This window comes from Rhizopus delemar, genomic scaffold, assembly GCF_000149305.1.
Source record: "Rhizopus delemar RA 99-880 supercont3.2 genomic scaffold, whole genome shotgun sequence".
NCBI lineage: Eukaryota > Fungi > Mucoromycota > Mucoromycetes > Mucorales > Rhizopodaceae > Rhizopus > Rhizopus delemar.
In genome coordinates this window covers 1-23,577 of record NW_027137828.1, presented here as the reverse complement: position 1 = coordinate 23,577, position 23,577 = coordinate 1, and the positions used below count along the sequence as shown (strand labels likewise).

Here is a 23,577-nt window from a genome sequence, read left to right as displayed (position 1 = left end):
GGTAAAAGTTACTTGAAGGAGAACGGTGCCTTTTTTTCATCGCGCAAGTGCAAGGAAGGCTCCGAAATGCGCTTGAACCAGTTCAGCAGGAATGGATTCTTTTGGCGATGCGGCTCAACCACCTATGCCTGCGGTCGTAGCCGTATTTCTTACCTGGATGGATCCTTCTTTCAAGGTCGCAAGTCAATTATCCATCAAACACTGTTAGTAGTGTATCTCTTTCTGCTGCAAGTTCCAAACGGAAAAATATCTACCATGACTGGACTTAGCCTGCCAACTGTCCGCAGCATTGTCAAAGATATCTATCAAGTAATGGAGGCAGATCTTCGAATTGAAGATGTTCAAGTTGGTACGTGATGCTTTGTTGATATCAGAGTATGTAATTAATTAGTCGTACTTAGGTGGGGTTGGCAGTGATGGACAGCCAATTGTTGTTGAAATAGATGAGAGCAAATTTGGTAAAAGAAAGTACAATAAGGGAAAGAGGGTAGACGGTGTTTGGGTTGTTGGAGGTGTAGAGCGCACGCCCGAACGTAAGGTGTTCTTGCTGACGGTACCTAACCGCAACCAAAATATCTTGAAGCTCATAATCGATACTTTTGCTAAGGATGGTAACTGTTTTAATCGTAAGATTAAATAAAAAAATTAAACAAAAAAACAATAGCAGCAATATAAAATTAAAATCCTTCTTTATTGCAGATTTCTTTATATTGCAAAAGAGCCCCGTTTAATGGATAAAAAGTTGGCATCTATTTATATTCTTTGTGAGCGTAGATATAAAAGATATAGACTCGGCAACAATGTCGTGCTGAAGAACCAATGATTAAGCTAAAGCTTGTCGATGTTCTAATATATGCATCTGAAGTTGAACAATAGAAATAATAACCAGTCAATTAACTTTGATCTAATTACTTTTGGGGTTGACAATTGATTAGACTCGCTAGGATGACAAATACTGATCTTATTGTTCTAAATTTGGAAAAGTGTGGAATTGTTCAATCATAGTTTAATCTTTGTGTATCGTTATTATTTTAATACAACTGATATCTTATAGAAAATAACTATGTTTACAACAGTAACATTTGAAATATGTATATACTTGATGATCAGTGCACCTAACCCTTGTTTACAGGCTCACTTGTCATGGTAGACTGCTGGAAAGGCCATAAGGGGATTGACAGCGATCCAAGCCGAAATTTAGTTGTTCAAACGGTCAATCACTCCAAAGCATTTCGCGATCCAAAGACAGGTGCCTGCACTAACACAATAGAAGGTACATACTTGTGTAGATCATAGAATTCTTAAACAATGCTAACAACCTGCTATTAGGTACTTGGAATGGTATCAAACGAGGAGTGACCAGCCGTCATCGCACAGCATCGATGATGCCATGGAAATTAGTGGAATTCATCTGGCGAAGAAAACATGCTGGCAATCACTGGAAGGCAATGCTTGCTTGCTTTTCGCAAGTGTCGTTCACCAGAGCAGGCATTGCCGACCAAGGTCCATTGGTATCGTTGCTCACAACCGTCTTTGAAGATGCCACTGGTGATCAGGGCGATGAAGAGCCATTTATTTTTATCTCAGATGACGATTCCGATAGCGAATCTGATGAAAATGATACCTCAGCACCTAGTACGCCCGTAAAAAAACTCCGAAGTGCTTAAAATAAATAAAGAAATTTTTCATTGATAACTATAAAAATCAGGGCCTATAGCGCCTGTTTTCTTTCCTAATTATTTCCCGCATATTACCTTTTCTGGAAATTAATGTTACATCATCTAAAAATAGACGACCCAGGCTTTCGAATGATGTATAGCATACGTCTGTACGCTCAATTTTAGCGCCGCTATAGGCTTCCAAAGAGATGGACGGTAAATCTTTCATTTAGCCCTATTGTCACACTGTTGTGAAATCTTTATATTTCAGGGTTTAGATAGGATTGAGGTAAGTTGTTAATATAATATATTGAGATTTGAATAAGGTGTTGGATACAATTTGTATCCAAAGAAGTAAAATAGAATAGATGTATGTTTGAGTATTAGTGACCACCAGATCTTATTAAGTTGATCAGACTTGAATTGAATAAAAAGAGTAAAGGTAAAGTAAAGATAAAATAAAGGGGATTTACAATGAAATATAAGTTTCAAGGGATTATTGGTTCTTCCTATTTATATGAATAAAATAAAGATATAATTGGATTCAAAGGATATTTATTGTGACAAGGTAAGGTAATGTAATAAAAAATAATAGGATAAGATAATAATAATCGAATTATTTATAAAAAAAGATACTGATATTTATATGTTTTTGATTTTTCTTTTGTTTTCTTCTTTTTTTTTGTTGTCCTTGAATTCCTTTGCTATTAGCATAGCATCGTTTGCTATTGAGATAGCATCTCTCCTATAACCATAGGGTTTTCCTTTTTCGTGTGTTACACTGTAATTATACATGCTTGTATCGGGGACTAAAATCTCGTTCGTGCAACAGTACCATTCTCCGCTAAAAAAGCGAGAAAGTTTAAAAGAACGCTCCTAGGTGGGCTCGAACCACCAACCTCCTGATTAACAGTCAGACGCGCTAGCCAATTGCGCCATAAGAGCTAATTTGCTTGTGAATTGTTATAATATATGGAGTGCGCCTTAAGATAGATGTTGTCCACTGCAAATAATTGGTGATTGTCAACATCTACAGTCAGTTGTTGCATCTAATAATCAACGTTTTTGACGTCTTTGATTAAATGAAGAAAATTAACTTTCGCTGTATTGGTCATTTTCGAATTTTAAAAAAAGATTCAGGTGCGAAAAAAATAAAGAAATTGAACAATACTTTTGTTTTTTTTGTAGCGTAAGTATTCATAAAGTTATTCATGTTTTAAAAAAGTGTCTTTTTTTTTCAAATGGTCTTTTTTTGGAAATCCTGTTCCCTCTATCGTTGAAAGACCGATATCTTCGTTTTTTTATTTTTGAGGGCAAAATGCGGAAATCAAAAGCATTTTGCGATTATTTTGTTCAAAGAATACATATTAGGAAGGTAGTCTATGATTTTTAGCTTAGGTCATTACAAACGTGTTACAGAACGTAACAAAATAGTCGTGTTTGGGAAAAAAAAATCTGGTAAAAAAAAGACTAAGTTAAAAAAAAAAAGAAAAGAAAAAAGTATAGCAATAAAAAGTTCATTGTTCAAATGAAAACAGTACTCTAACAACAAATGTACTTTATATTTATGCAAATGCTATTACATTATAACAAAAGAATAAAAAAAAAATAAAGAAGCTCTGTTAACATTTTGTTACAAGGCAGTTATAATTAACAAATACATACAAAACTCTTTTGTTTATCAAATAAATAGATTGCTTTATTATTTTTTATGACAGATATAATAAAAGAATATATGTTTTTAAGCTTATACTAGTTCATTACTTACTTTATGTTTGTACATGGGTGTAATTTGCCATTAGCCATTAGCCATTAGAGATGTTAGCAATGACAACTTTCTTTACCAAAAAGAACCTTTTAGCAACAAGCAGTAATATAAGATTGATATTCTTATAGTTTCTTTAAGTTGGAAAGAACAACTTTGCCCATGAGCCTCATGTTCGTCATCCGAATGTGTACCATTAGGAATTCCTAATGTAAAAAAAAGAAAAAAAAAAAGAAACCAACATTAGACTTGGTTGTTATTATTTTTTTTTTATAAACTTACATTTGAACCGTTGTTGAGCTTTCTTTTTTATCTTTTGTATCCGCAATGTTAAATATGCTCTCTGAAACAAAACAAGGGAAAAAAAAACCAGTTCTTTTGAACACGTAAAATTGTTACTGTTTAGGAACCAACTTCCAAATTTAGTATATTTGCTTTAGTTTTTTTGATCACGCATTTTTTTCTATCTTATTCCTCTACTAAATCCTGAATATTATTTTTTTTTGAAATGAACGCCACCAACAACAAAGTTAAATGCCAATGCACCAAATGCAGCAACTGTCCTGAAGGATTCAAGTGGATTGCAAAGAAAACCGCTAACACTCATAAGCGCATAGACAAAGTTGGAGAAGGTACAATTTTTTTAAAGAAATGCAGCAAGACTAAAGTGCAATTAAAATAGTTTTGAGACAAAGAAGATTTGAAAACACCTTCGAGCAACCCACCACGTCTACCGAAAGAAGCACGTTTGAAGGTATATTTATAAATCCACCCCTTTTTTTTTATTAAACAAATTTAGAATTCGACATTGATGCTGACATGGATGTCGACATGGACGAAGAAATGACCAACGACCAACAACTGGCGTATCTCCTGGTCCTTTACCTTGTGCTTTTCCAAGCAAAGTACCTTTCAGTTGAAGCCGGTGAAGACTTGTTGGCCTTTCTTTCCTTCTTTGTTCGTGCTCTTAGCCATGGCATGGAGATTCCTACAAAGATCTCCACTGCTCGTACCATGGTCAATTATTTCTCTGCCAGTAGTGGTGTCTCCCGTTTCCTTGTCTGTTCTCTTTGCAGAAGTGTGTACGACACAGGGAGTTTGCATACTCGACAATGCCCTTTTGTTAGGTTTGCAAACAACCCACACAGACAAGAGCGCCCATGTGGTAATTCACTTTTTGTTGGCAGCAGCTTGAAGCCCGTCCTTGAGTTCCCGTACAACTCAATTGTGGAAACGTTGAAGAAGTTCTTTGTCCGTCCGAACTTTGAAACAGAGATTGAACAGTGGAGAGGTCGATATGTGGAGGAAGGTGTGTTGTATGACATCTATGATGGTCGACTCAGCTGGGGAGCCATTTGTGAGTAAAAGACGATCATTAATGGTGTCATTGAACGTCGATTGGTTTCAACCTAGTGATGGTATGCACTACTCTTGTGGTGGTGTATATCTCACGATTAACAACCTTCCAAGGAGTTCTAGGATGAAGGTTTCCAACATCATCCTGGTTGGTATGATTCCTGGGCCTGGCGAGCCCACGGATGACCAGCTCCAAAACTTTTTGCGACCAATGATTGCAGAGCTGAATACCTTGTACGGAGGTATGATGATGCCAACGTACCAGAACAGAAACGGTGAAATGGTACGTGTTGCTTTGATGTCCGTTAACTGTGATATACCAGCAGCTCGCAAAGTAGCTGGGTTCATGGGTCAATCCGCGCACAAAGCCTGCAACAAATGTTCGACTGTGTTTTCGCGAATCAGTACTGGTGCAAATTCAACGAAGCCAGATTTTTCTGACTTTGACGATGAGCACTGGATTCTGCGAAACAATACCCAGCAGCGTCAAGAAGCATATGCTTGGCTAAATGCTACTCACATTACGCAACAGCGAACCCTGCAGACGGACACAGGAAGTAAATGGAGTGAACTTCACCGACTAGAGTATTTTGATGTCGTGAGATTGACAACCGTTGATCCCATGCACAATTTATTTCTAGGTACGCCAAAAAGAATGGTTGAAGTTTGGGTAGATCACGGGCTTCTTACAACAGCTGATTTCAAAGCCATGGCTGATGAATCAGCTTCAATTGTTATCCCTTCACAGTACTGTAAAATCTCTAAAGGTATACAAGTATAAAAGAATTTGTACTATTATGAATCTGAACACTAATTTTTTTGTTATAAAAAAAAAAAAAAAAAAAAAAAACGAAAAAGGCAAGATTGAAAGTACGTTTAGCAATATGAAGGCTGATGAGTGGAGAACGTGGTGTGTTGTGCTTTCGCCTTTTCTCTTAAAACAAAGATTAATCGGTGAACATTTCATCAATTGGATCAGATATGTAGAAGCAGTAAGGTTGGTGACTGGTCCTTTAATCACAGCAGATGAAATTCAGACAGCACACTCCTTATTTAAAGAATTCGGCAAGACCTGTGTTCAACTCTATGGAAAAACATGTATAACACCTAATATGCATATGCACATGCATTTGAAAGAATGCTTTTTGGACTTTGGTCCCTCCTATGCCTTTTGGCTTTATGGTTTTGAACGATTGAATGGTGATGTCAAAAAGATAAATATCAATTACAAGACAGGCTTCGAAACCACCTATGTCACTATGCTTACTCAAGCCATTCATACGCAAGATATAATACATTCATTACCTACATTCATTAACAACAACGATCAAGGCATGCTCCTACTGATCAACTTCATAAAGGAAATAGGCGAGGTTGCGAATGACGAGAGTGGTTTAACGCCATTTGATTACTCTCAGTTCATAGACGGGCCAAGTCTATTTAACCTGACGATTACTGGTAGTGAGCCTCTGCCACCACAAGCCCTTCCTTCAAGAATTAACAACAAACAAGAACTTTTATGCCCTGAACACTATGAAGCCTTACAAACTTTTTATATGGATACCTATGAAATACCTATTATGAATACAATCAGTACAACTATAAAATCATTCAAAAAAATTAACTTGCTTGGACAACACTACCAACAGTCAGACAATCATTCATCATCATCATGCATTCAAGCCTTTATGAACAATCAATTACGTATTGGTCAAATATCATACTTTTTCAGTCATTCATTTAACAACTCAACTCATTATTTTGCATTCATCAATTGGTACAGCCATGCGACTCAACATTTTCCCACCTTCGATGGTACTGGCATCCAAGTGTGGAAGAACCAATTTGATCCAGTTTCAAGCAACAGCATACTTCCAATTTATAGAATCTTCAATCCTGTTGCTGTATGCCCATATATCGATAATCACCTTCTTACTCTCGCTCTGCCAAGACGAATTTATATGTAACAACTATGCTAAATTATTCAAACCTTCTTTTATTACTATTATTATTATTTATTTTATTATATATTTTACTAAAGAACCATTTATTAGACTATTATTGTTATTTGTTTTTTTTTTAAAAAAAGATTTTATTCAATTTGCAGAGACAACAAAAGAGGCAGCAAAAAAAAAAAAAAAAAGGAAAAGAGAAAGTAAACGCTTACTGCATGGGATTAGCAGCAGCAGAAGAGGAAGAGCCAGAGACCTCAGCCGAAAAGCCAAGGCCAGGGGAAGAAAATGCCCAAGAGGGATAATCCTCATGGTCAAGGTTTGTAGGGAACTCCTTGTCGAAGTATTCCACCACCCTTCTTGTTCTATTGATGGTGCCTTTTTTCGACAAGGAATTCCTCCATGCTTTTTGAAGAACAGCATGGAATTCGTCCACCTGTAGATTAAGTAAAGGTATATTAGAAAATAAACACTATTACAAAAATATTACTTACTGCTTTGCTTCGAAATAGTGGTCTTTTTACTACAAACACAGGACCATGTTCATCCTCAGGACCATCTTCTTCCTCTGACGTCCAATCGGTCATCAGAATTTGTTTTCCAAAAGGAAAACGAGCTTCAAATTCCTCAGGGGCCGCATTGTAAGCATTTCGCCTCATGGCGAGCTTCTAATGTAAAAAAGTAATGTAAGTACTTGAAACACTATATATTTCAATCTTTAAATACTAATTACTTACTGCATGCACACGACTACGACGCGTTGAATCTTCTGACGTAGCCGTTAGCCCCTTACTTTCTCTCACCATGTAGTTGAATTTGTTTCTGACCATGCTGCGCATGTCAGAAACAGTAATGCCAGCAGAAAATGGCTCCTTCTTGGCAGCTGCTACAAGCAAATCCCTGACCTTTGCGTTTTGCTTGTAGCGCAAGACCTCCTTCAGGTCAAAGGTGACACCACGAGGAACCAAATGCTCTCTATAGTACTTCAATATAAAAGCCTATGGTTCAAAAAGGTACAAAAAAAATCTTTGTTATTATTTTGCACATGTTAATTTGTTTTTTAAATTTAAATTACACTTGTCAAGGCCTTATTCTCTTTGACCTCAGAAGGTTGCTGCTGTGGAGGCTGCTGTTGGGGAGGCTGCTGCTGCTCTTGTTGCTGTTGTTGCAGCAATTGAGTTAGCTGCTCAATCTTCAGCTCTTGCCGACGTTGATTCTCCTCCTGTCGGCGTTGAATTTGCTCTTGCTGCTGCATCTGAGCAAAAATGGCCTCAAGGATTGGGCCACTTGCCAAGCTGACAGCAGGAGAGCCAACTGGGCCTTGAAGGCGAGAAGGCTCAAAGCTGTCAAAAGACGCAACAGCAGTGGGAGCAGGAGAAGGGGACGGCGCAACAGTGGATGATGATCCAGTAATGCTTGAAGATATTCTTGCCCTTTTAGGGGCATTACTGGGAACGTTGATAGGGGTAGCGACACGACGAGACATTTTTTTAAAACAGATAATATAGGGAAAAAGAAAAAGATAAGAGTACAAAATGAACTAAAAATGAATACAAAGTAAGGTGATGCTTTTATTTGTTTTACAAAAAAAGCAAAGAAAAAAAAAAGAAAAAGAAAAAGCCTTTATAGTTAAAGATATTACATTTGAATAATAATAAAAAAAAGAATTTAAACTGTTTATGAATAACCTCTCTGAGTGTTTCAATAGTTAAACCATATTAAAGAAAACTTTTTTTTAATCGATAGTAGGTAATTGTAACACTGGTAAAATGATGCTATAAAAAAAAGTACTTTTTTTTCCTTTTTTTTTTCCTTTTTTTTCCTTTTTTTTTTCCTTTTTTTTTCTTTTTTTTTTTAAAAAAAACATTCTTTCTAAAAGGTAAGTTCTTAATATTATATATATTCTATTTCTGCTCTAATGATACTTGTACTTTAGTAAAATCGTAATGGTTGCTTTCTTGATGTTTTAAATGATCTTTATAAAATCTCTTTCCCAGGATTATCATTGCTTCTTCTTTTACTTGTTGGTATAAGCTTGGCTGGTGTCTTTTTTTCTTTCTTTGCTTTTTTCTTTTCTTTTTCCTGGTTTATCTAAAGCAAGGTACTATTACTTTTATTAAGTATCCTTCATAGCTAATATTTTTTATAGATGCGTGCTGCTTCTTTATTTTTTACTTGTTGGTATAAGCTTGGCTAGTGTCTTTTTTTACCTGGTTCACCTAAAGTAAGGTACTATTACTTTTACTACATGTACACAATAGCTAATTATTATTATAGATACGTGCTGCTTCCCTTTTCTTTACTTGTTGGTATAAGCTTAGCTAGTCTTCTGGCCTATCTAAAGAAAGGTACTATTACTTCTACTACGTATACTCGATAGCTAATAATTATTATAGATACGTGCTAATTTGCTTTGGCCTTTTACTGTTTCTTTCTCGTCCTTGCTTTGGTTCTTAAGTACTGATGTCTTTTCTTCTTTTGCTTTGAGTGCCCAAGTCCTCAAAACCTTGAATCCTTGTGTCTTTGCATCCTTGAGCTTGGCTTTTTTTTTTCTTCTTCTTATGAGAACTTTTTGAGTTCCACGAGATTAATCGATGTTTTTTTAGATTAGATGATGCTATTTTGATGGCATTAGGTAAGTCAAGTAAGCTTTTAAAACACTACGGGCAAAGAAATACTGTATATTGTTATTATTATTTTATTTAAATAAAAAAAGCTATTTTTATAAAACAAATCCCTATTTTTTTGTATATATGAAGCAATATTTATTGCAATGTGAATGGTTAATAAAGAAGTATATAAGCAATATGAGTGGTTGTTAAAGAAGTATATAAAGCCATATGAGTGGTTAATAAAGAAGCATATAAGGAAATATGAGCGGTCGATAAAGAAGTATATAAGGCAATATGGGCGGTCGATAAAAGAACAAAAGGACAAATAAAGAAATGCTTTAAAAATTATGATTCGTTGCCCAAACGTTGGCAAGTATTGAGTAAAACGTGTCGACTGCTCTGGTAAAAGAATGCTAAATGACTTCCACTTGCTCCCTTAATGAATACTGAACGTTAACTGTACTGCCGCGAAAAACGTTTAAAACATCCATAAAATATCGTGTGTTTGCATGATCTTTGGCGTGTTTGCCTTCAATTATTCTAAAACTGAACGCTTACTTTCTCCAGTTATTTGCAGTGACGTTATCACGTTGCCGAGTGCAGAGGTGTGCTTATAAGTTGTGCTGAATGGAAGATTGATGAGGAAGAAGCGTTTTTATCCTTAACTTTATTTTATATAAACCTAAACCTTAATTCCATTTTTGGATTATTGTAACAAGCAAATACTTATTGTCTCGATCCTTTGTGTTCACGTTCATTAAATTTATATATAATCTTTATTGTATATTTTAACTGAACAATCCCTAATTACTACTTTTATTCTATTACTACTCGTGAAGAAGTTTGTTGACTTAATCTGAAGGAAGAGATTATTTTTGACGAATATACTACAATAATATACTCAGAAGGAATTGGTGGAATTATTGCTATATTCAAATCAATCACTACGTGCAGCAGTAGAGCAACAACAATACATATCGTAACCAGTAATATTATAACACCTAAGTACCAATTGTCTCATGCTTGATATGTGCAGTAGGTCACAAAACTGCTGCAAGGAATCCATTTTTCTTGGTTTTTGTAGCGCACATCCTGTTACAATGGCACAAACTGCCTCTGTTCCCACATAGTAAATCTTCTACATGTCTTGAAAAATCCGAAAGAGTTTATGCCCTATTGGATAAGCATTGAAGGAAGTATGAGGCGTGCAATTTGAAAATTTGAAAAAATGAAAATTTGAACGGAATGAACTTATTTATTAATATTTAGTTGGTCCTACTTTTCTATTAATAATCTCTTGAGTTCTTTCCGGAATGTTATCTACATGTCCTTGGCAAAGACCTTTATGGAAGTCATTTCATATTTCATCAACTCGTTCCCAAAACACATCCATGTTCTTTGCTCTATATTCGTAATAGTTGAATTTCAACTTCAATTGATGTCCTACGTGCTCGATTGAATTTAAGTCGGGGATCTAAGCTGGCCAATAGTTAACATAGCTCTCTTGGTGACTACATAACTAGGCTATTGTAGATTATGCCTTGTGCTTTGTGTTATTATCATGCTAAAACTAAATGTTGGACCAGTCGAAATTGTAGTACTTCATAGTATCACGAAGCGTAGTGTTCAAAATATGCTGGTAAACACCCGAGTTCAAGTTTCCATCTTAAATTTAGCAAGCATATCCTGGTCCTTCAGAGATTATACAACCCCAGGGCATCATTTTGCTAGCTCCGTGATTGATTGCAAAATCCAGGTCATGATGTTGAAGAAGGTCACTTGGCCGTTTCCAATAGTGATCAGCATCATCAAAGCCCTATACGCTGAGCTTGGTCTCATTAAAGTACACTGTTTACTGTCAGTCACTCATTGCCTAATCCTGATGCTCCTTGACCCGTTCTAACTGATGCTACGTATGCGTTTTTGTCTGAAATGGCTTCTTTTTTTCTATCAGAAAATGGAACTCCATTGATTTCAGTACGTTAATTTCTGACTGGTATGAGATATCATAGCCAAATCCAACCAGCTCCTGGTACACCTCTTTAGAAGCCTTTAGAACCCATTCCATGACTTTTCTTTTGATTAACCGCTTCGTCACTTTGGAGACTACTGTAGGTCTACCACCTGTGTTTACTGTCCTACTTGAAAACAGCCGTCTAGAGTATCTACTAACAGTTGATTAATGTAATCCAGGCTCCTTGGAAATATCATACATTGATGTGGATGCGGTTAATGCCTGTTTGTGATCGTTTATTTTCTCCTCTGACAGCCGTTTAGGCATGCGATTGACGATAGGGTAAAAAAGAGAAATAATTTAAATAAGGGAATATAAAATTTAAAATAAAGGAATTGTAAGCGCTTTTATATACTGGCATCATTCTAATCATGTCAAGAATGTGAAAAATTATGATAGCAACCGGTTGGGTCGTATTAAAATTCGTCATTTAAAACATATGTGAACAAGTAAAAAATGTCGGATGTTCATAATACTACCTTTAGCGATCTTAAATTCCACCAATAACCATTACCCATATCCGATAATCGACGAATAAATGCACTTTCTATTGAGGTACAAACAGTCAAGGTTTGAGATAGTTTGGTGCAGTACCCATGGACAACCAGCTGTAAAACCTGAATTTTGCAATTCCTTGCAGCAGTTTTGTGACCTACTGTATATAATCAAATAAATAAAGCATCGCATTATTAAATCATTTAAATTTGTCCATTTATACTACCCTATACAATAATAAACCTGCCCATTTTACTGGATATACATGCTTAAACGTAGCCATACTCTGCTGATGTACAGAACGACTAAAGTCTGCCTCATCCAATTACATTGTTGTGTGAAAGTGTTTGAGAGCTTATATTGAATTTGTTTTCAAACTCCTCGGCCTTAATTATGCTAGACCAAGCATTAATATGCTAATTCTCGTGTTAATATTGCCTACAGAGGCAACAAAATTTCGCTAAATTCGACTTTTTTAGCGTTTTTATTTTGCTGATAGATGGATGAAACTAGCATTATGCGGAGATTTTTTGCGCCGCAGTGATATTATATATACTATATTCTTGCTCTAATGGTGCTTTTACTTTAGTAAAACAATATCGGTTGCTTTCTTGATGTTTTAAATGGTCTTTATAAAGTCTCTTTCCCAGGATTATCGTTGCTTCCTTTACTTGTTGGTATAAGCTTAACTAGTGTCTTTTTTTTTCTTTTTTTTTTTCCTGTTCCATCTAAAGCAAGGTACTATTACTCTTACTATATACTCAATTGTTAATAGCTATTATAGATGCATGCTGCTTCCCTTTTCTTTACTTGTTGGTATAAGCTTAGCTAGTCTTCTGGCCTATCTAAAGAAAGGTACTATTACTTCTACTACGTATACTCCATAGCTAATAATTATTATAGATACGTGCTACTTTGCTTTGGTCTTTTACTATCTCTTTCTCGCCCTTGCTTTGGTTCTTGAGTACTGATGCCTTTTCTTCTTTTGCTTTGAGTGCCCAAGTCCTTGAATCCTTGAATCTTTGAATCCTTGTGTCTTTGCATTCTTGAGCTTGGCTTTTTTTTTTCTCATGAGAACCTTTTGAGTTCCACGAGATTAATTGATGTACTTTTAGATTAGATGATGCTATTTTGATGACATTAGTGAAGTGTTTTAAGTATAAAAATATGAACAAAGAAGAATTAACGAGACCGAACAATAGTTCTAAAGTCGAATTACTTTTATTAAAGAAAGATTCCAAGGCTATTTATATTAGTTTGAGCAAGACCTGAGATTAAATGACAAGAGATAGTTACGACCGATATGATTTGACATGTATAAGAAAAATTTTATAAACTGATGTAAATAATCAACTGTTGAGATGAAAGTGAAACTTGGCTGTTCAGGGCAGTTGGTAATTATCAGGATCTATTCTTATTCAAACTCATTTGTAAAGATTTAGCTTAGAATGATAAGACTGTTATCTTATTGACATGTCAAAACATGACAATTAGGTAAGTCAAGCAAACTTTTAAAACGCTACGAGCAAAGAAATACTGTGTCGTATTTACCCCATTAAATACTTATTATTCGTATGAGATTACTCAAATCTTATATAAAAAATAACAAGTACTGAATACATAATATTATATATTACATATTCTCTAAGACTCATTTACAATATTAACCTTATACAATATTTATATTATTCAAGTTCAATACTAAAATTGACCTTGAACTCACTTCGGTCCCTGAATAATTTTATTTCCTATATAAAGGCGTAGTTTGATTAAATGGGTTCTCTCTCTCGTCTTGAAATCTAATAAAGAGGAAACATAGAGACTCATTCACTAGTGTTTTGCCAAATATGAAATAGAAGACAAAAACTACTAAAAGACGATAGTTGTGAAACTAAAGATTATATATGACTTTATTAATAAAAAATATTGAGAGTATTTATACTTTTTGAATGTCTGGGTCTTTACCGCTATTTCAATTGATCGGTTAAAAGAATGATATGGAATATAAGGAAGGATAGTGGATAATCAATAGCCGCTATCTACTTGACGAATCAAGGGACAATGAAGTAATTAAACTATTGATCTAACGATAATTATAGAATAGGATTGAACTGCCGTTGTTGTAATCAGGTTCCGATATAGTCTTTTAGAACGCTGGTAGGACAACAGGGCAAGATTGGCTATTGCAGAATTCTCACGTTTATTAATAGAGATCTGGTTAGACTATAATTCTGTAGTATCCAAGTTTATCCATGAATGTTCACTTTATTAGTTGTGTGGATACAACAACTAGTTTTCAAGTACTATCTCCTTTTAATTCTCAAATTTTTATCTGCAAATATCTCATACTGCATATTGTTATTATTATTTTATTTAAATAAAAAAAGCTATTTTTATAAAACAAATCCCTATTTTTTTGTATATATAAAGCAATATTTATTGCAATATGAATGGTCGATAAAGAAGTATATAAAGCAATATGAGTGGTCTATAAAGAAGTATATAACGTAATATGAGTGGTCGATAAAGAAGTTTAGAAGGCAATATGAGTGGTTTATAAAGATCAAAAAGACAAATAAAGCATTGATTTGAAAAGTATCATTGGTCCCCAATTTTTTTCTGACGTAGAAAAGACTATGAAAAGCAGCTACCAAGATAGACGTCCTCGCACATTAAGGATTAAATCTACTTAGAACTCTGAATTATCACTCCCGTCAGTATCTGCATTAGCAGGACGTAGAATAAATAATAGAATTATAGGCCCGTAAAGTATGGCTGATATCGTCGTCGGCATAAATATGCATTCAATCACAGATTTTGATATTGCTGAACATAAAAACATATACCTAACAATTAACGATTCACAGAGTTTGCACAATTATTTGCAGTGGGCAACATCTATCCCAAGGCGCACTCCACCTACTATACCAATTCTCAAAATTGAGAATTACGCGGTAGTTTGATATAGCAAAATGAGGCAGTTGGAGTGATTAAATTTTTCAGGTGTAAGTATCAATAACTAGTATTTCTTGAGGTTATTGATAGATTGTTAGATTTAGCGGGTAAATAACGGTTAAATAATTTCAATTAAGCAGACGCTTGTCACCAAGACAAGAAGAATTTCCTTTTTGTTAACGATATTCTTTATTTCGATTAATAAAATATTTCTTTTTATACTCTTTACAAATGAAGGTTGCGACTTCCATTAACTAATACTAAAAGATCAAGTATGATGTAAGAATAATTTAAGTGAAGAAAAATCAGATGGTTAAATTTAAACTAAGGTAGAACAACTAATTTAGCGTGAAACTGCTAAAGGAGAGTACTAGAATAAACTTGGTAAAGAAAATAATTAAAGTTAAAGAAGTACAGATCGAGAAAAATCCAATGTTAGCTCCGACAGGACGCCAAGGTTACCAAAACCATTTCTCACGTCACTGACTTGCTACGCGCACCCCAAGTGCTCCATCTTCAGATTCTTGATTCATGTTAATTAATTTCTTCACATCTCTTCATTACCGAAATAGAGAGAAACCAAGTACAACCAGAAAGTCAACCAAAGGTTCCAGCAGCTTCACCATAAAAAGGACAGTCGTTAAATACCTTTAGAATGGGACGTTAAATAATTCAAAAAAATAAAATAAACCAAAAGAATTTTCGCCACAAACATTGAGTTTACCATCAAATTTACATCATGTAGTGTCAAAATGAAATGGTCCTATAGTGTAGACGAAGATTTTTATTAATATATATGAAGAGTATATTGACAAGCGATAAATATCATTACAGTCATACTCAAGAAGCAAAAAGAAGAGACAAGAAACAAAAAACACTCGCAGGGTGATTGGCACTTCAGGCCACGATGGATAAATCATAATATCTACAGCTATAGCGGAGCTAGAATAACAATCCAAAAATAGAAACTAAGATTATAAGGCAAGCAGAATCGAATGGCGCTGTTTAATTTTTGAAGTTCCGAATATTTCCCGATTTAGTCTAGAATAATGGGGCGTTTCTTATGTGAAGCACCTTTGTTCCCAGTTAGTTTTATATCATTTGGTACATCGGTAATTTTCAAAAATAGTAAGCACCATATAATATTTTTAAACATGTTTAACGGTCTTCAAAATATTTATGGAAGTCCATTGGATGTTTATAAACCACTTTTTTCCAGAAATTACAAAATAGCTTAATTGGAAATATGGCTCATTTGAATCTTGATGTCACGAGTTCAATCCACCCAATGACCATTTTATACTTTTGCGATAACGGATTAAGTTTTCCCTTTTATTTATTTTAGAGCTGAAATGTTTTTGTAGGTCACAAGAACTTCTTTTTGAGGGTTGATGTTGTGATAAAGAAGTCAAAAAAATGGTGTAACAAAGAAGTCAAAAAAATGGTGTAACAAAGAAGTCAAAAAATGAAAAAAGTCAAGAAAATGTTAAAGGTCAAAAAAGTGAAAAAGTCAAGAAAATGAAAAAAGTCAAAAAGAAAAAAAAATTAACAATATAAATATCCCAACTATTTAGATGAAGAAAAAGGACAGTACAGTTCTACTCACATTTTTATTTTATATATTTTATTCAATAAACAGGCAACCTTCTCATAAAAAGTTCCTGATCCCTTTATTTTTTTTTATCTTTACCTTTATTTGATCTTAATTAAAAGATCTGGTGGTCACTACAGTACCTTACTTTAAAAATTTCAAGAAAAACTTCTCTAAAACACTCAACTCAAAACACAAACCAACAAAAAATAGCAATAGAAAAAATTAAAAGATAAAAGATTATAAAAAATGTTAAAAAGATAAAAAATGTTGAAAATATAAAAATGGTCAAAAAAAATAAGAAAAGCAAAAAAGAAAAAAAAATATCATACATATGTATATATCCCATCTTTTTGTGAAGAAATTGTTGGTCAGTTTAAATAAATCATATGTTTTTACGCAGTAAATAACAAACTTTAACAAGTCCCTGTTTACCTAAACTTTTTACTCTACTTTAACTTTTATCAAGAAACATCGTATTGATCTTACACATAAGATCTGGTGGTCACTACTTATCAAACATCTGCTTAAACCCTATATAAAACAACAACTTACAAGGCAATCACAACCTTAAATTAAGCTTTATAAGCAAACTTAACTCAAATTAACTCACTTACAGAAAGACAACCTTAAATAGCAGCATAACTATATGCTAACTTTAATTTGCAAAGCAAAAGCGCTATTATCATGTGCTCTTGCTTAATTATAATTTTTCTTTGCCTAAAAAGTACTCACTGTTGTGATTTTTTCACTGCACCTACTATGTGTTGTAGAACAGAGTCTGATCATAACGGACATTGAATAATCACAACTAAAAGAAGTATATTAAAATTGATAAAAGATAATAATTTAAATCTTTATTAAATAAAATATACTCTTCTTCTTTTTTATATAAAACTATCACTATTAGATTCATTCTATAAAGTAAACATGAACACTAAATAAGTCATGATCTTTACTATTCATCATTTCTGTAAATGAATAATAATGGATCAGGTACCTAGTCAACTTTGATCTGACTGGAGGCATTTCATATAAATATATCTTTCCTCTCATTGAAGATGGGACAATTCTCCCAGATCAGTTAAAGAACAATAAGATCTATAAAAACAACGAATTAAAATTTTTCATAATTGATTCAGTGATCATTCTTCAATCAAACGTGTCAATTATTGGATCTACGCTCATAACTACTCATTTACCCGCCAACTGATAGAAGAATATAAGTAGTAGACTTTGTAATGATTTCTTTTTAACAATTAAGATTGTCTTAAATAAAGTTCAGTCTCAAAAAGTATTCTTTTGGTTTATCTTTGTTATTACCTTTACCAGAACATAACACTATGAACTATAAACACACATCGAAAAACAAAAAAAGTAGCAAAGAAATGTACCAAATCCAATAAAAAATAATTTACAGTTTTTTTTTAATTCAAATTATAATGAGAATAACACATTTTATTAGAACATTTAAATTTAACTAAGAATAGATTTGTAATCAACAAAACATTATAAAAACGATAAGCATTAATATTTTTAAATGATATTCAAGAATAATATCACGATATTATATAACAGTATATAGGTTATTACTGTTGTAGAACAGTAACTGATTGTAGTTAACGTTGATAAATATAAGTCTTAATACAAGATCATAATTAAAATAAAATAAAATACAAGTTTATTTAAATAAGATCATACAATCAATTCCAATTAAACATGTTCTTTTAAAATATGTATTGTATTCATGAGAGTTCTTTGATAAGAAGAAGTATCAACTAAAATAACCAAATCCAATCCAATGTCAGGAATATTGCTAATCTTTCACATAATTGAAATAACGCGTAAAATAACGTTATTCAAATCAGTGAGGAATTCCCAGAATAAAAGATAATCTATGACAGACATACAAAAGAACAAATGAAAAGTTTTCATAATCATAAATAGAGATGACACTTGATAAAGCACCTGAAAGAGTAGAAGAACGTTTACAATGCAAGATATCAAGTCATTCACTCAATAAGATATAAATATCTGCCTTCAATTAGAATAATTTTTACTTTAACTTAAACTGAAATAAAGATCAGACTCGAAACGTTCACAAACTGTTTCTTTATTTTTGTTTTTACCTCTTGTTTTCTATTATCTTAACAATTACAATTAGTTTTTTTACGACTAATGTTTGAACCATAATGAAGAAATAACGATATTTTAAGAATCGAGGAAGCAATGTGATCCTTACATAATATCAATGATGTTATTTAGTTAAAAAACTTAGTATCTATATTACATTCATCAAAAGATGCTTAGAAATAAGCTTCCATTTGGTATGCATGCTCGGACAGTGGATGATGCCACTTTGCAAGACATCCTTGTTATAGCATATACGCTAAGAACCCTAAATCGGTCGCAAAAATTTTGGCGGCCATATCGATGTTTCATATAACTGCCATACATCAGTAATGTTAGAATTCAAGAAACATACAAAGGAGTTGGCGATTGCTAATCCTTCACAAAAGTAAATGAGGGCAAGCTGAGGAAATCAGATGCTTACAGTGCCAGATGAGCTCCAAAATTCAATTTTTCAGATTCCATTCAAACTTCTACCCAATATAGCGTACTATTGGATAAGTCATTTCCCAAAGTCTCGGAGTGTGAAATCAAATATTCGCTCCGCAATCATAAAAAAAGTGCAGACATGCTATAAATTTAAGGGTCACATAAAATTGTTTCTATTCGATGGTTTTTAGTAAAAATTTGCATACCATAAGCTCTAACTGATTAAAGTATTTGTGCAAAATCTCCGCCAAAATCTCCGACATTTCTATTTTCTTATTGCTGTTTTTAACATATTTCTCTTCATCAAATACAGATATTTTAGCAAAGCTATAACACCTATTGTTGGACCATATAGTTACACAAATGTTCAAAGTCTTATTAAAATCTGTAAAGAAGTCATTGATATAGAGCGTGCCCAAAAAAATTGCATACCGCCTATTTTCAAGCGCAGATATCTACAACAAATAGTCGGAATTGGAAAACGAAAATGGTACCAATCGATGCGCAATGACCAAAAATATATATTTCCATATTTGGAATGTAGTTATAGCGCCGATTAAACCGTAAATATCATGATTTATCCATCGTGGCCTGAAGTGCCAATTGTCCTGAACCGGAAACTGTACCACAGCCATCGGACAGGAAGGAGAGACCAGAGCAGAGACACCTTGAGAGCCACGATAGCTGTTGACCACAGGAGAGCCATACAGGTTGAACTGGGTCCAAGAGGTACGGATCCTGTGGGGCGGGAGCAACCAGGTTTCAGTGATGAAGACCAAGGAAAACGACTGGCAGTGACGGAGTAGATCATCGGCTGTGGATTCTTGAAGCCCATTGGCATTCCACAAGCCGATAGTGAGCGGTATAGAAGAAGATGATGATGACAAAGGAGTGGATGGACCATGGGAGCCATGAGAACCGGAGGAAACCAAAGGAGAGGAAGAGACTGGGACCATACCAGTAGCAGAGACCGAGGGTATACTATAATGACAAGTATTACTACTCATCATTATAAGGATCCATAACTGGAGCGAGAGGCAGGACGGTGATGATCATAGTCATCAAGAGCCATGTCTTCAGTCATATCATCGTAGTGGCGAGCGGTCTTGGGTCGATCTTGCTTGTTGGACAGCACTTCAGACACTGTCTCATCAGAGACCAAGGCCTGTGCTAACAGGTAGCGGGAGACAGAGAGAGCAACGGGGTAACGCAAGCGTTCCAAGGCCTTACGAGAGCGGTCATCATTGATGAGAGAGATAGCATGACTACGCTCTTCAGCAGAAACAGAGTCGAACTTGGGATCGGCTAGGTTGTCAGGATCGAGTGGATCAAAGGTATCCAAGGTAGGGATCTTGGCCTTTTCGAGCAGAGACAGAAGGGCAGGCTTGTACTGCAGATGTACCAGGAGACCGACAACAGAATGAGCTGGATAGCACACATCTAAGATGCGCCAGCTATCCACACCAAGGCGAGAGAGACGACGACGAGCTTCAGTGTAGGTCATCCTACGAGAGCGAGGTATGTAAACATACTCGAAGCCTTGTTCACCAGACACAGGCTGGAATCCACGAGCAGCGGCAGCACGACGACGGAGTTTGTTCTTGGCAGAACGAGAAGCAACGGTAGCCCAAGTAGAGGCAGCAGTACCCAAAGGGGGCGAAGAAACGGACTCTTTAGCACCATTTGAACGGGCAGCAGAAGAAACAGCGGTATTTGAATTGGGGGTGCTTGTAGGGACCCCGGCAGATTGTGCGGCCAGTTCGGCACGCAGAGAAGCAATTTCATTGGCCTGAGCCAAGTTGGTTTCGGCTAGGCGAGCATTCTCACCACGTAAGGTTTCAAGCTCTAGCTTAAGCTGTTCCAGAGCAGAGAGACGAGCTGTGACCGCTTCAAGGGCGTGACTGAGATTCTGGACAGTGACTTCCAAGTCCGGTGAGCTGGGTCCGGCTGCGGCATTCAGGATTTTTGATCCTCTAGTATTTCTTGTTGATGACATTTGGATGCAAACTTTGACCAAAGATTAAGCAACAGATAATGGAGATATGACAATAAGAGTTGAACCAAATAAAAGTTTAGATAAAAAGGAGTCGATTGATGTAAAAATTGTTGATGGATGGCTTGATTTGACAGAGATATCGCACTGGAAATAATCGTGCAAACTCTGCGAACCGTTAATTGTTAGGTATATGCTTTTATGTTCAGCGATATGAAAATCTGTGATTGAATGCATATTTATGCCGACGTCAACATCTGCACCGTTTATTGACCTATGATTCTATTATTTATTCTGCGTTTTGCTAATGCAGATACTGACGGGAGTGATAATTCAGAGTTCTAAGTAGATTTAATCCTTAATGTGCGAGGACGTCTATCTTGGTAGCTGCTTTTCATAGTCTTTTCTACGTCAGAAAAAAATTGGGGACCAATGATACTTTTCAAATCAATGCTTTATTTGTCTTTTTGATCTTTATAAACCACTCATATTGCCTTCTAAACTTCTTTATCGACCACTCATATTACGTTATATACTTCTTTATGAACCACTTATATTGCTTTATATACACAAAAAAATAGGGATTTGGTTTATAAAAATAGCTTTTTTTTTATTTAAATAAAATAATAATAACAATATAGAGTATTTCTTTGCTTGTAGTGCTTTAAAAGCTTATTTGACTTACCTATTGTCACCAAAATAGCATCATCTAATCTAAAAATACATCAATTAATCTCGTGGAACTCAAAAGGTTCTCATGAGAAAAAAAAAAAAAAAAAAAGCCAAGCTCAAGGATGCAAAGACACAAGGATTCAAAGATTCAAGGATTCAAGGGCTTGAGCACTCAAAGCAAAAGAAGGAAAGACATCAGTACTCAAGAACCAAAGCAAGAGCGAGAAAGAAATAGTAAAGGCCAAAGCAAAGTAGCACGTTTTTATAATAAATTATTAGCTATTGAGTATACGTAGTAGAAGTAATAGTACCTTTCTTTAGATAGGCCAGAAGACTAGCTAAGCTTATACCAACAAATAAAAAAAGGAAGCCGCATGTATCTATGATAATTATTAGCTATATAGGTTATGTAATAGAAGTAATAGTACCTTGCTTTAGATGGGTTCAGAAAAAACAAAGCTAGTTAAGCTTATTCCAATAAGTAAAGAAAAGGGAAGCAACACGCATCTATAATAGCTATTAGCAATCGAGTATATAGTAAAAGTAATAGTACCTTGCTTTAGATGGAACAGGAAAAAAAAAGAAAAAAAAAAGACACTAGTTAAGCTTATACCAACAAGTAAAGGAAGCAACGATAATCCTGGGAAAAAGACTTTATAAAGACCATTTCAAACATCAAGAAAGCAACCGATATTATTTTACTAAAGTAAAAGCACCATTAGAGCAGGAATATAGTATATATAATATGAAGAACTTACCTTTTATGAAGATTGTTTTTTTTTTTAAAAAAAAAAAAAAAAGAAAAAAGGGAAAAAAAAATACTTTTTTTATAGCCTCATTTTACTAGTGTTACAACTATTCAGCATCAGTCAAATCTAATAACCATGAAAGCTCATTCTAACACCATTTCTGAAATTAGAACAGCTATTAAAATATTCAAAAAGCTTGTTTATATATTGTTAGACTTATTCTTCATTTAAATTTAACATCTTCAACCCCAATAGTTTTTTTTTTTAAAAAAAAAAAAGAAAGAGTACAAACTAAACTAAAGAATATAAAAAAAAAACAATGTAGGACGTTTTTCTTTTTTTTCCCCTCTTTATACTTTATTTTAAAAAATGTCCAGACGCGTCGCCACTCCCATCAACGTTCCCAGCAATGCCCCCAAAAGGGCAAGAGTTTCTTCAAATATTGCTGGATCATCATCCACTGTTGTTCCTTCTTCTTCTCTTTCTTCTGCTCCTGTTTCCGCTTCTGCTTCTGCTTCTGTTCCTTTTCCTGTTCCCGTGTCCGCTCCTGTCCCTGTGTCTGCTTCCGTTGCAAGCTTTGGCAGCCATACTGGTGCAGAGGCCGTTGGAGCAGCCTCTGCTCTCACACCAGAGATGATGGCTGCCCAAATGCAGTTTTTTGCTCAAATGTGGCAACAGCAACAACTGCAGCAGCAGCAGCAGCAGCACCCAGTTCAACAGCCACAGCAAGGGCAGCAGTATGTTGATGTGGCTGAGATCAACAGGATCAAAAAGCAGTGTAGTGTAAGTTTAAAATTAAAGTATCAATTAGCAAATACAATTTAATAACTTTGTTTCTTACTTACATTATAGGATCACATAGCTGATCATTACCGTGAATACTTGGTTGGCCGTGGCATCAAGTTTGATACACTCAAGTCCATCACCGACAAGGCCAACAGAAAAGTAAAAAATCTGTTGCGCGATGAAGTCAGGAAGCACCAACGCTTCAATGGCCTGACTGATTCGCAAGTATTCACCATGATTAGAAGCAAGTTCTATTACATGGTGGATAAGGCAAATGGGAAAGCTGTGACGACACCAACGTCAGCCTGCCGCAGCCGCGTAAATGCAGTAAGTACTTGATATTTAAAAATTGTAATATAAAATGCCTATAATACTTACATCAATACTTTATAATAGAAACTCCTTAACAGGAGGGTTGCT

General features: G+C 34.7%; 7 protein-coding genes and 1 non-coding gene across 8 annotated transcripts; 5 read left to right on the top strand and 3 right to left on the bottom strand.

Moving 5' to 3' along the window:
- Positions 1-255: 255 nt before the first annotated feature.
- RO3G_02234 (uncharacterized protein) lies at positions 256-640 on the top strand (the record flags this gene model as incomplete). The annotated part of the gene is made up of 2 exons (XM_067656825.1): positions 256-349; positions 402-640. 2 exons carry the CDS (start codon positions 256-258, stop codon positions 638-640), a joined length of 333 nt encoding a protein of 110 aa, XP_067512926.1.
- A 423-nt stretch (positions 641-1,063) lies between these two features.
- Positions 1,064-1,667, top strand: RO3G_02233 (uncharacterized protein; the record flags this gene model as incomplete). The annotated part of the gene is made up of 3 exons (XM_067656824.1): positions 1,064-1,091; positions 1,133-1,273; positions 1,330-1,667. The coding sequence occupies 3 exons, from the start codon at positions 1,064-1,066 to the stop codon at positions 1,665-1,667; spliced, it is 507 nt and encodes a 168-aa protein (XP_067512925.1).
- An 862-nt stretch (positions 1,668-2,529) lies between these two features.
- Positions 2,530-2,603, bottom strand: RO3G_19025. Its single transcript has one exon. It is a non-coding gene; the product is annotated as a tRNA-Asn (tRNA).
- A 1,651-nt stretch (positions 2,604-4,254) lies between these two features.
- On the top strand, positions 4,255-5,560 carry RO3G_02232 (uncharacterized protein; the record flags this gene model as incomplete). The annotated part of the gene is made up of 4 exons (XM_067656823.1): positions 4,255-4,505; positions 4,551-4,784; positions 4,837-5,336; positions 5,421-5,560. 4 exons carry the CDS (start codon positions 4,255-4,257, stop codon positions 5,558-5,560), a joined length of 1,125 nt encoding a protein of 374 aa, XP_067512924.1.
- A 1,199-nt stretch (positions 5,561-6,759) lies between these two features.
- On the bottom strand, positions 6,760-8,217 carry RO3G_02231 (uncharacterized protein; the record flags this gene model as incomplete). The annotated part of the gene is made up of 5 exons (XM_067656822.1): positions 6,760-6,781; positions 6,947-7,167; positions 7,226-7,399; positions 7,469-7,729; positions 7,807-8,217. 5 exons carry the CDS (start codon positions 8,215-8,217, stop codon positions 6,760-6,762), a joined length of 1,089 nt encoding a protein of 362 aa, XP_067512923.1.
- A 2,226-nt stretch (positions 8,218-10,443) lies between these two features.
- Positions 10,444-10,802, top strand: RO3G_02230 (uncharacterized protein; the record flags this gene model as incomplete). The annotated part of the gene is made up of 2 exons (XM_067656821.1): positions 10,444-10,472; positions 10,613-10,802. The coding sequence occupies 2 exons, from the start codon at positions 10,444-10,446 to the stop codon at positions 10,800-10,802; spliced, it is 219 nt and encodes a 72-aa protein (XP_067512922.1).
- A 9,164-nt stretch (positions 10,803-19,966) lies between these two features.
- Positions 19,967-20,953, bottom strand: RO3G_02229 (uncharacterized protein; the record flags this gene model as incomplete). Its single annotated transcript, XM_067656820.1, has 1 exon — positions 19,967-20,953. The coding sequence occupies one exon, from the start codon at positions 20,951-20,953 to the stop codon at positions 19,967-19,969; it is 987 nt and encodes a 328-aa protein (XP_067512921.1).
- Positions 20,954-22,740: 1,787 nt separating this feature from the next.
- RO3G_02228 (uncharacterized protein) lies at positions 22,741-23,484 on the top strand (the record flags this gene model as incomplete). Its single annotated transcript, XM_067656819.1, has 2 exons — positions 22,741-23,154; positions 23,224-23,484. Coding segments are annotated over 2 exons (675 nt in total), but the record flags the coding sequence as incomplete, so codon positions are not given.
- Between the last annotated feature and the right edge of the window lie 93 nt (positions 23,485-23,577).